This window comes from Dermacentor albipictus, chromosome 2 (genome assembly GCF_038994185.2).
Source record: "Dermacentor albipictus isolate Rhodes 1998 colony chromosome 2, USDA_Dalb.pri_finalv2, whole genome shotgun sequence".
Lineage (NCBI taxonomy): Eukaryota > Metazoa > Arthropoda > Arachnida > Ixodida > Ixodidae > Dermacentor > Dermacentor albipictus.
In genome coordinates, this window is record NC_091822.1 from 106,566,917 (window position 1) to 106,579,358 (window position 12,442).

At 47.2% G+C, this 12,442-nt stretch overlaps 1 protein-coding gene across 5 annotated transcripts in view; it reads left to right on the forward strand.

The window, feature by feature from the left end:
• The window catches only part of LOC135914904 (solute carrier family 22 member 7-like), an 86,934-nt gene extending 77,857 nt beyond the window's left edge, over nucleotides 1-9,077 (forward strand). For all 5 annotated transcript variants that reach the window (XM_070533834.1, XM_070533833.1, XM_070533832.1 and 2 more), the window contains 3 exons: nucleotides 480-539; nucleotides 2,143-2,199; nucleotides 8,853-9,077. In XM_070533834.1, the coding sequence (XP_070389935.1) occupies nucleotides 480-539; nucleotides 2,143-2,199; nucleotides 8,853-8,945 (210 nt within the window). In that variant the 3' untranslated portion in view covers nucleotides 8,946-9,077. The remainder of the gene's footprint in view (nucleotides 1-479; nucleotides 540-2,142; nucleotides 2,200-8,852) is intronic.
• The last annotated feature ends 3,365 nt before the right edge of the window (nucleotides 9,078-12,442 follow it).

Sequence of the window (12,442 nt, forward strand, 5' to 3'; positions counted from 1 at the left end):
ATGGTGGGTGGCCTAAGAAATAGGCTCGCCATACACTATGCAAGAAAGAGGTGAGGCGTGCGGACAGGACACAAGAGTAGAGAAGTGGACAACACGAACAACACGTTCGTGTTGCCCACTTCTCTACTCTTGTGTCCTGTCTGCACACCGCAACTCTTTCTTGCATAATGAATCCTTACCAACTAGCTCAGGTTTCTGTCGTTCTAATCGCCATACACGCGAATTACGTAGTGGCGGATGATCTTTCGAGGGAACCGTCTTGCAGTGCACTTCTTTGTTTCAAACTCGATTGCCTGACGGCGTGGATACTTAGATGCTCAAGAACATCCCGCAGCAACTGTGTCCGTGTCTACGCGCTTTAGTTTCCAGTGGAGAACAGAAAGTTTTCAAGTAACGGCGTCACGTAATTTGAAACGCTGGTATTTCTCGCAACAGCTACGTTTTCACGCCTGTGCCTTTTGCTTTCCTTTTTTTTTTAGACTAAGGAAGGCCGGAACGAGTCTCTTCACTGCATGATACAGTACGTGGAGCAGAACCTCGTAAGTCGTTGACGGAAACATGTATCTGTAACCCTCTCCCGTTTTTAATATCACTGCACAAGCGCTATAACAAAAGAGAAAAAAAAAGATTGGGGGACTGGAGCAGCATCGATCTATAAAGCTGCATCGAAGGATTATTATCTAATCGTGGGATGCCCTGATGCTATCACATTAGCAATCAGGTATGCCGTGTGAGGACATACATTTTTTTGGATACACGACAAAATAAAAGCTTTTCTTTCAGCTCCTTTAGTAAATAACCCTGCTACAATATCAAAGAAGCCGCTCTTACCGCCAGTAGAAACTTGGTTAGCCATAAAAGAAACAACAGCACAAGACATGTGACGACTCCACCTGTAAGTTCCCGCTCCTGCTCGTCGTGAATTTTGGCGGCTTTTCTTTATTCTGTAATTCTTACGGTGAACTATTCAACATGTCTAATTATAAAGAAGCCTGATACTCAATTCCGCAAGCTTTGAGAACATTTAGTGAGCCACAATGGCCCGAATAAAGAACGATGCTTTGAAATCCCTGACGTGATCGAGGTTCAAACGCTGATCTTAAATAAAAATTAATATTACGCCACAATTTTATTGTTAATTAATTGACCTATTATCATGAAAATAATGAAAGTTTCCAGCGAGAGTATTCTATCTGCCTAAGATTATTTAGTGTTTCTATTTTGCGTCCCTTTAAGCATCGCGCGGCATTTCATCCCTACCAATAGTGTTGGCTTTATTGCGTTTTCTTGTCTGTTCCAAGCGAACCTAGTTGCACGTACAGCCCACGTCAATTTTGTCAGGGAGGATGGAGCGCTGCTCCGTTGCACGAAGAAACGCATGCTTGAGGACAGATGTAAGGTTTAAGAGATCGTGCTCAAGCTCACTATCCCAAAGAAAGTCGCACGATTCTAGTAGCCGTTCCTTCAACGATTTACTTTCTCTACGATTGATTTCTTCAAAGGGGTGCTGACAGGATATTTTCGAATGTTGAGCTTCTTGCGTTAAGTGGAGGTCCTAGACCCCTATACTAAAAAAAAAAGATGACACAAGCCTCAGAGAGCCGTAAATAATTTAATATCACAGCCTTCATAGCCGGTTTCAGTACAGTTTCTCAGGAGTAAAATTTCGTGACGTCATGACGTCATAACGCAGTATGTCGTGACGCGGGAGCAAAACATTGCGGCATTCTGACAGTCGGGCTGGTTCGCTCGGTCACCTCGTATGCTGCGAGCCAAACCGAGCGAGTCAGAGCGAGTGTCGAAATATCACAGCGTAGTGACCATGCGTGCCTACATACTGCATCGTGACGTCACGACATAGTAGAAATGAAGCTGAAACTGGCCACTGAAAATATATCATAATGAAATATTTTAGCATTTTGTCGGGTTTGAGAGTATTTTCGCTGGGGTCTAGAGGAAGCGCGGTTTTATTCAAAGGACAAACAAAACACAAAAAGGAGGACTCGAAAATATTGTGTCAGTATCCCATTAACGCTTTCTTTATTGTGCAGCGCCAAGCTACACAGCCCTAGACACCCGTAACGGAGACTGTACATAAACCACTGTAAAAAAATTTAGCTAGCGTTTCTTTTTTATCGACAGCCACCTGACCTGCCTACCGGCGACCACGAGCCGCGAGCACTGGTGGCGCCGTTTATGGTACGCATCCTGACCTTCACACATTGCCTCAGCGTAGAACAGACAATCGCGTCATTGGCTATCAAGTCGCTTAAATAGTGAATCAGCATGCGCCCAAGCTTCTACTCCATACATTGTATGAATAATTTTCACGACCCCTTTTGCAGCGCTTTGCGCTAACTCATATCTTTATTATACCGTTCTATCTTCAAGGTCTTTATAGCAAATGTTTAGGCCTGTGTGAACGGTACTCTTAGAGACCGACTGGAATACAATTCTTATAGTGCCAAAATCGAATGTGGTCTATTCGAATCTATAATATTATATTAATAGTCTCCTACGAATGAACAGCTTCTTCCACCGTTAATGTAAAAGAACAATGACATCCAACTACTCGCCACATTAGCAGGATTCCGTCATTACACTGCGTGCCATGAAGTACGCTTGATCAAAAGCGCGAATGTAGCATTATAAATGAGTAAGCTGAGTTCTTCAGGGCATGCATGCGTCGCAGTAATTTAAAGCTGAATTAAGGTTGGAAAGACAACCTTGTCAGCCCGTTGGCAACTGGAATAAAACGAACATTCTCGTTGAGTCTAGTAACGGCAGGGCGAAGAATGCACCATTTCTCTGTCGCTGTAATTCGTACCACGATGATATGAAATAATGCTGCAATCAAGCGTACTCGTGTTTATTCGCAAGAGAACACAGTTGCAGGCCGATAAATGATGCCAAACAATGCCCATTGCTGAATGTCACGTCCGAGTGAAATAGGGGGGGGGGAGGGGGGGGGGCAGTCCTATAACGTGCATAACTATTCCAATCTCGACGTCTAACTTGCGTAGCCGCCGACGCAAGGATTGGTCGATAACCCGATCCTTCCGTTGTTTGTACCACGCAATCAAACGCTCTCCTCATTTATAGGATGCCACTTGTTGGCTTTGAAACCGAAGGGCATTGCCTACCTTTACAGGTTTTTCTTACCTATTTGTCCGACAAGAAGCGTGGCACGCGCAGAGGTGGAGAGAGGTTCCGTGGGGCCGGGCTGGCCCAGTGAACACAGATAGCCTGATGAGGAGGGTGGTGCCAGCGTCTGCCATTGGCCCGCTCCCCCTGCCTTAGCTTGCGGGGGCTGTGGAACGTCGCAGCGCTCTACAAAGGAAGGCTTTAAACGCCATGGAAACGTGTCTTCATAGAACACGAATTGACGGAGTGATGTCGTGCACATGCCCGAAAACATCTCGACCAATCGCAGAAGCCTTATGGTGATGAAGGCGTAGAATCGAAAAAAAATTGTTTCTTTGGTTCGGATTAATCGTGCATAATCAGTGCGCACACGCTGTATCAGATAGGGAGTTTTCGCGGTTTTCTCAACGTCGCGTGACCGACAAGCGAAGTGAGCGTGGCCCGAAAAATGTTTGACTAATCGTAGAGGACTGATTGCAGAAGTGTAACAGAAAAACGTTTCAAAAGCTTTTCATTGTTGCTTCTGTGAGAGCTAATGATTCCGGTTTCATTCGAAAAAGTCTCGCTCCAAGCTTGGGCGACGTAGCACACTTTGTGTAAATTCCCCTTCACGACATCGACTGTGGAAGGGTTGAAAATTGCTTTATTTTTGCTTCAGTTTCATGTTCGATCCTGCATAGCTAGCAATGGGAAGTATTCGAAGCAATGCTAAAGATATTCGCCATTGCGAATCACGACTATTCGATTCGACGACTGAATCGAATAGTCAATCGAAACACGTCAAAAATGTTCGGATTGACGTCAATTTTTCCCGGATGTCCCTGTAAACAAAATAAATCAACGGCTTTGAAAAGAAATGCACTGTAGCAGGGAGGAAGTTTGGGCGTTTTAGTGGGATACATACAAACTGGGATACATAGCGCAAGAATGACACAGGGACAAGCAGAAACACGGGACGAGCGCTAACTTTCAACAATAGATTTCTTGCAGCTGGTGAGCATATATATACTCACTGGGACGCCATTGCAACAGACACACTGAAGGGAACGAGGAAAAGCAGTCATGTGACTACTTTGCGCAAGAATTCAAGCTCTTTCTTTGATAAAAGAATAGACGGCGTGCTAACGCAATCGTCACCTGCTCTGGCTATCTCAACTGCTTCGACAATTTCCCTCGTAATCTTATTCCTCTGGCGACAGACAACAACAGTTTGTTTTAAGAGACGGAAGCATGGTGCCTTCTCGTCACATTTTCTAAATTGGGTAGCCGGATGCCCATCTATTGCGATGCTCTCCACTTTATTACTATGCTCCGCCAGACGCACGTTTAAACACCTGCCCGACTGGCCCACGTAGTACTTCCCACACGAAAATGGAATCTCATACACCACCTTGAAAGTGCATGTAACAAAATGATCCACGTGCGTGCTAGCGCAACCAAGCTTTCATTTCCTCATGGGACAGCTCAACACATTTAACCTCAAGAGTTTCTTAGGTGCTGTAAAAACAATGGTTACACCAGAACGTTGCCCAACTATTTTTAGGTTGTGGGAAACCTTATGAAAGTAGGGAATTACAGGCACTTTTCGTTTGTCCCTTTCTTCTTTCCTCTCTCTGTCGTCATCCGCTCTCTGCTCATCACTCATGCGTGAAGTTAACCTCTTTCGACGATGCAGGCCTTCAGGAACCGAGATAATGATATGTCTCGGATAGTTCGCTGTTCCAGACGAATCACCTGCTTACTAAAGCCCTCATCCAGCATGTGAGCACATGACTTAGAGAGAGCGCATGACAAGAAAGAACGTATGATACTTTTCTTTATGAGTTTTGAGTGTGCAGAACTGTACCTCAAGGGTGGCTTATTAGCTCTGGGCTGATATACCCAACACGCGTGTTCAGCTTTGAAATGCAAACGCAACTCTACAAACCTGATATTGCCCTGCGCAGGAAATTCAGTGGCGAACGTAAGCGGCCTATAATACTCATTGAATGGGGCAAGAATACTCTCAAAAGCAGGGTTTGAACAGTCAAAACAGCAATCTACATGAGAACTGGTGGCCGGATCAAGTAGTGATCCATCTAAAAACACCAAAAAATCATCAACATATCTAAAAACCTTCAGAACGCCGAAGCCCAGTGGGTATATATATGCTCACCAGCTGCAATAAATCAATTGTTCAAAGTTCGCGCTCGTCCCTTGTTTCTGCTTGTCCCTGCGTCATTCTTGCGCTATGTATCCCAGTTTGTTTAAAAAGAAAACTTGATGAACTTCGGCCAGGGCGGGAACCGGCTCAGGGCCTCCCGGGTGCGAGATGAACACTCTTCCCCCGGCTCCACGGCGGCTCCACCGTTCGGGTTGGCTAAAGGTGCGCCTAGTGCGTGCGTCATTGTACACGTGACAGCGCAGCCAATGGGGAAGAGATCACACCACGTCACGAGTGCGTAAAACTAATCTATAAATACAAATCATTATTGTCCAATTGATCGCCCCTGAACGGTCCTTCGAGTTATTAGGGCCTCGCGAGTAAGCGAGCGTGTTAAGACGTCTGGCGCGTTTTACCGCGATAGCGTTAAGAGCCCCTTGTCGTAGAAAATCTGGCGTTGGTGTCGGCGTTGGCGCTATGGGGTTGTCCGTATGAGAAAAATCATCCTGAACTACGCATCCCGATCGACGCAGGCCCTCCGCATGGCACATAAGCGTCGCTGAAATAATTGAATTTCTCAATGTAAAAGTGGTCAGAAAACACGTTAAGAACGACTCACACACAACCTGCAAACATGATAGCGTCGGATTGTAATTTGAATACACGTTAAAGCACGCTTCCGTTACGCGAAAACTTAAACACACTCTCCTTTTCCCGCTGCCGTTTAAGGTCTGTCTTAGTAGACGTGGTGCGCCCCACTCGGTTCCTTGCGACACCATCTAGTGATGCGAAAGTATCAAACGGCCCAATGCGAAGGAAAGCTGGCGTCTGTAATATATAGCAGTGAAACGGCACCGAAATTGCCATTGGCTGCGACGCCACGTCCCGAGCGTGCCTCGATGGAACAGAGCGGGCGAAAGGGCACTCATAATGGTAACAGCTCGAACAAGACGACGACGGAGTGAAAGGACACAGGACGAGCGCTGACTCACAACTAAGTTTACTGAAACATACATCAGGTATATAAGCGACACAGGCGATAACATGGTCAATCGAGGAATGCACAACCGGTCCGCCTGTATACAGGGCATCTGTTAACATATCTAGCTATCTAGGTTAGTGCATTCCTGCTGAGAAAAGCGCCGTCGAAGGCTGGTTAATGCACCATGTGCCATTTCGCTCAATGTGGGCTGCTTGCACGACTAATCTGGTGGATGCATCAGTATGTTTAAACAAACATTGCCGGCCATGTGCAGACACATGCGCATATTCATTCTTGTCCAAGGACAATTCATGCTCTCTAAGCCTTACATTGATGCACCGGCCGGTTTACCCTATGTACACTAGCCCGCATTTGAGCGGGAAAGAGTACACCACATTGGAAGTGCGGCCTACAAACTTACTAACATGTTTCACTTTGCACCTTACGTTAGAATTACGTTCCGCTCTACTTTCTCGCCTTTTGACCGCCGGACAAATAGCACTCATTTTTCCAGGAGCCGAAAAGGCAACAGGCACCCCATAACGAATTGCAACGCTCTTCAGGCCATGAGACAGGCGATGTGCGTAGGGTACAACTACCACGTTATTCCTCGTCTTTCCATCGGCTTCCTGCTTGCTCGAGTTTTTCACCGATTGAATCAACTTCTCAGAGCAGCCCGTTATTAAGCTACCCAGCTACCCAGCTTCCTCCAGCCTGACGAAGTACGCAGATGCAAATGGCATCTTTTACTACTTTAGAATGACCTGAGGTGAACTTCAACAGGGACTTGGCAGAAGGGGGGAAATATTTCCAACAGACATGATCGTCTACGAAAACGTAGTCTAAGGTCAAGGTATTGTAGTTCAGCAATGGCTCGAACGTAGCCGTTTTCTTCATTGGCCCTGCTCGGCGCAACCGCGCAAAACGTGCTCGTGCCACTGCTCGTGCCACTGCTCGCTCGTTCGTCGTTGTCTTCTTCCACAGCTGGCTCCGTTGTTTAAAAAGCTACCTTCGCCAATGGCGGCTCTTTCGAGTGTGGCTGGCGCTGCGCTTCTATATGTGAACGACGTAAATGGTATCACTTAAGTTCCGCCGGTGCGGTGGGTAGGCCGCGCGTCGTCAAGTCTGCAGTTGACCAGCGCGCGTGTGAAGAGCGACGAAGGGATCAGCGACGCGAGTGCGATCGTCAACGGCGTGCGGACGCTAACGCGGCGGCCGACGAGCGTGCCCGCGAGATGGTACGTGAGCAGCTAGCGAGAACCGATGACGTATTCCGTGAGTCAGAGAACGGCGCGAAGCGCATTCGGCGTCAAGGGGTCAACGTGGACGAGTTCAATCTTCCACGGCTAGCTACGTTGTACAAGAAACTATCAGCATCAGCAATGTCTCGAACGTTGTCTTCTTCCACAGCCGGTTCCGTGGCCGCTCATCAGACCAGCGCACAATTTCACATCTCTTCTGTCGTCGTAATGGGGAGGCCGCGTTTTACGGGGTTATGAGCCGTTGCTTAAGGAGGTGTGAGCCATTCGCTGGCTCGCGTGACGGACAGATTTAATAACAGAAGTTATACGCGAATGTGCGCGCGTACCTATATCATCACGGTGACCACAGATCAGGACAATAAATATGCTCGTAGCTTTCTTCCAAATTCTCTGTTACCTTTGTATCGTGTGCTAAACATCTTCGCTGGTCATCCACCTTCAGAAAGTGGAATGGATCAATAATGATTTTTTATGCGAAGCATATTACGAGAGCTCCACCCAGCTCCTCAGGCGCGGCGGCGTCGCCTTCAGTACCACGTGACACCCTGACGTCACGACAACGGAGAAACGGCGCTCCAACTCGCGCCGTCGTTCGCGGCGTCGCCCCCCGCATCGGACGCGGTGAGCGTCGAGCAACGAAGCGTTCGGCGCGACAACGAAATGTGCGCCTGAGCAAGCGCCGCACGCCTGAGCCGACGCCGACGACACCGGCTTTTCTGCGACACGAGCTCCTTAACGCTGTCACGTTAAAATAAAGGCTTGTATGCTTCGCATCCTGGGCTTAACCTTAGCTAAGCCACAGCCATTTTTTACTACTTCTTGCTAGATCATTTCATATAGTCAAATTGTTCCTTCCACAAGTACTCTTGAGTAAGACCATGTTTTTCATGGCCGCGATATGGTCGCGACGCCTTTCCTGGCTTTTTGTGCTTCTTCAGGAGTCAGAGCCCCGTTCCAGCAGATTTGACAATGGCATCCGCCGGCTATGAACGGTAGATTATAATAGGGGCATAGTATCAAGCACAAGGTGCCGCTCCAATATCACTGCCATAGTTTCGTACTACCTCTTCCCACTCCGCACCAACAAATATTTCCGAGAAACACAACGTAAATATAGTCGTACTGGAGCTTCATGGCACCGCGTAGTTACATTCCTTGAACACCATAATTCTGCTCTTAATAAGTGAAATGAAGGCACCGTCACTTCTATTTGTCCTTTAGCTTGCTTGCTCGATTATTCTTTTGCTCTTGAGTATTCTCTTATTTCGGAAAGCTCGCCTAACTATAAAGAGATATTCATAAAACTTACCCTCTCTCGCAGGCCTGCTTCATGAGGCGCCTCGACCTCCCATGGGAGAACGAGAAGAAAGCCAACGCAGTGATCCACTGGTTCTACGAGATCGTACGCCCCTGAAAGTTTCCGTGCAGGAAGGATCGATTAATTAAATGAATTAATTCCTTTCTGTAGATACTGAGAAAGTGTGCAAATGGGTCTTGCTGCTGCTGTCGATTTATTTTACAGTCTCAATAAAAGGATTAACATTGTTATGTAGAAGCAGAGTAGGGATACAATTCACAGGATGTACTTACAAGTGTAGCAAGCACTGGCCAACACGGAAGCCAGCAAACATCAAGTAAGGCACATCGTCGTCAACAGATCATGCAGTGGCCGCTTATGGTTGCGTTCCTCTAAATTCAAAGGTCGACATCATCATGTTCGAGTAGCGCGTTGCATGACCACGGGTGGAAGAAGCGCAGGCTCGGTGCCACTAAGGACCCAAAGCAGAGGAAGGGTGCTCACGCTTGAGTATCGAAACATGGGCGACGTCAATGAACAACAGAACAGAAGATGTAGTGGGACTGGCGAATACAATCCCATACGTGACGTCAGTCACTTGTCGAAGGACGCGGTATGGGCCTGTGTAGCGAGGGAGGACCTTTGCTGACAGCCCCACATGTCGGGAGGGGTACCGAACTCGCATGAGTGCATCCGGAGCAAAGGTTCTTTGCGGTGTCACTGGTTGTCAAGGCGCTTCTGGGTGCCTTGGGAAGCAGCAAGTCTACTACGGACTATCTGCCGCGCGTAACGAGCCCGTTCAACAGCGCTGCGTGCGCATCCGCTAGTCGGAAGTTGCAGGGAAAAGAAAAAATGAGTCCGACTGTAAAGTTGGTGCAAAGGTAAATCGCAGAGTATACAGCAGTGTCGTGGCGGGAGGAATTAAATGCGAATGTCAAGTATGGTAGTGCATATTAGTGCAGAGGCAGCTACCCTCAGCGGAGCCCTGGACTAGGGGAACCGACCCTGAAGAGAAGATGGAAGACTCCATCTGAAGCCGCAAAAATCACTGTAAAATAGAGCAAATCAGCGCTTTTCATCATCACCATCATCATCATGCTTTTACTTATAGGTAGGAATACTGACAGGTCCTACAGGTAGTTACACAAAAACAAAAGTTCTGACGACACCTAAGCACTTATGAGTTGTGAATGCGAAAGCATTAATGTCCAATTGAACGCCGCTGAGTGCTCCTGCGAGTTATGATGAACTCCTCAGGAGCAAGCGAGCATGTTGAGACACTTGGCCAGTGCCTCCTAGATAGCACGAGGCCGGCACACTTCGATCTGTGACGTCATGCTATCTTCCCCGACAGCCATAGGATCTAATGGGGATGATCCCGACTAAGCCGTGGTGATTTTGACGTCACCGCATTCGTCACGCCGGGCTTGGCAAGGAACATTTCGGTGCAAGCAGCATGATGCCATAAAGCAGAGTTCACAGGCCCTCTATCAAGGAAGCGCTGGTTTAGACCAGTGGGTAAGACGGTTGGCCTTTGAGCGTGGGATCGTAAGTTCGAAACTCGCTATCGCCAAAGTTTTCCTTTTCGAATTTCGTGTTTTTATGCATTGCTTTCTGTATAGCCATTACCAAGGCAAAGTTAGAACGTAGGAGAGAGCTTGAAGACGTACAGACATCGCGGCGATGAATCAGCAAGGCCGCTTATGGGTACGTCCCACCAAATTCAAGTGTCGACATCATCGTCCTTGAGTGGCACGTATCAGCATAACTAGACATTCTAAAATAATAAATATATTTCAGCATCTGGCACGAATCACTTGCAGGCACGGTGACAGACGAATAAGAAACTGGATTCGCGCAATTATATTCGCGCGTATGCAACGCAAGTCTTGCAAGGAGCCAGCTTCTTGCGCATTGAACGAAAAGCTCTGCTACCGTTTCTTCTCTATACACAAGCGAACGCAGCCAGTACCATGAACAGAAAGCGAATTAATTCCATGGTTCACGAGAAAACTGAGAGCTGCCGCGCTAAAATTTATCTGATGTTCCCCATTCACACACTGACTCACTCTCTCACTCACTCAACGACCGACCAATCTACTGAAACGAAATCCTACAGCTGGTAATTATGTGTGTTTACCGCTGACTTCTCGCTGTCTGTGGAATTGAATTGAATATTATTAGACAACATAATACAAGAAACAAGTTGATAAGCATCGGAATCCATAGCACCATGCTACTTTGAACCCATGCAGAAATTGTAGCGATACAAGCATGAACGTGCAGACAGCAGACACCGTTATACATCATTTTATAGGAGTGCAATATAGTAGAGGTCTCGCCTCTTTAAGCTTGCCGCACAGATACCGGGGCAGAAGGGCATTGATAGTATAATTTCTCACGAAGATGTTTATCAACTCAAACTATTACCTATACAAAAGCAACAGGAACTGCCTGCCCCGAGCGACTGCACACACCGCAGGCACGCGTGCGTGACATGGAGGAAGAAAACTCAGGAGAGGCCCTGACGTCACTCTTTGCGAAGCTAAAGTGAAGCCGGAGGTTGGCATTGCTCATGGCGTTGCTCCGCCTAACGGGCCAGCTCTCCTCTCTCGTTTTCATTTCTCGCGAAACCACGCCGCGCTGCGCGTAAACGGGCTGTTAGGACACGCGCGCTCCGCAGCAATACTAAACAATCGCGATGTCTAATTGCACAGCCATTGCCGAAGTCATGTTAAAATAAATTCGTACTGAACTTTGAAAATTGGGCCGTGAGGTCGAATTGACTGCTTTTACCGGCTTTTATGAAAATACACATGCCTTATAAAGCCAGCCAATGAACTGTTCGCATCAACCGCAGGTACCGGCCGCTGCGCAGTTTTCGCGTATTAAAAAAGAAAAGGTCACCTTTATCGCTGCCTTCCACTTGTTTTTCTATGTTTGGGCTATACACTCTAAAGCATTTAACACCCTTAAGGGTGTAAATGACTTGTCCCATGGGTGACACCCTTTTTGGGTGTAGTGCTACAAGCCAAGCAAAGGTGTTTAAATTACCACCCCACAAAGGAAAGGGTGTTGATATGACGTCACCTTGCCTATGGGTGTAAAACAAACAACACCCTTGCTATATGGGTGTAACACAGACACCATTTTTCAATATGGGTGTAGCATCGACAACACCCTTCTCAAAGGGTGTTATCCTAGCAAGTAGTTAACCTGCAAGTATTTTACCGTTAACTACAGCCATGTAGTTAATGAACACACTAGCTGTTGCAAATGCTGTTTAGCCTTAGCTATGGTACTAACTTGTTCAGTATGAGCCAGAATGCGTGAGGCGTCGTCATATTGCGCTTCTGGTCTGTCATGTAGTAGCATATATAACGGGCGACCCTTTCAGGCAAAAAATTTAAGTTTCACGATCGCAGCAATGCACACACCCTATACTTTTCGTCATCTTCCACTGCAGCGACAGTAAACTGCCGGGAGGATCCAGAGCGCAATAACAAAGCGCGCTGCACTAAGGACACAGGATCTCCCGCACCTTGGTACACCAGTACTTATCACTCCACGGAAACAGCACACAACCTAAAGCATGATGTTACATGCATTTCTGA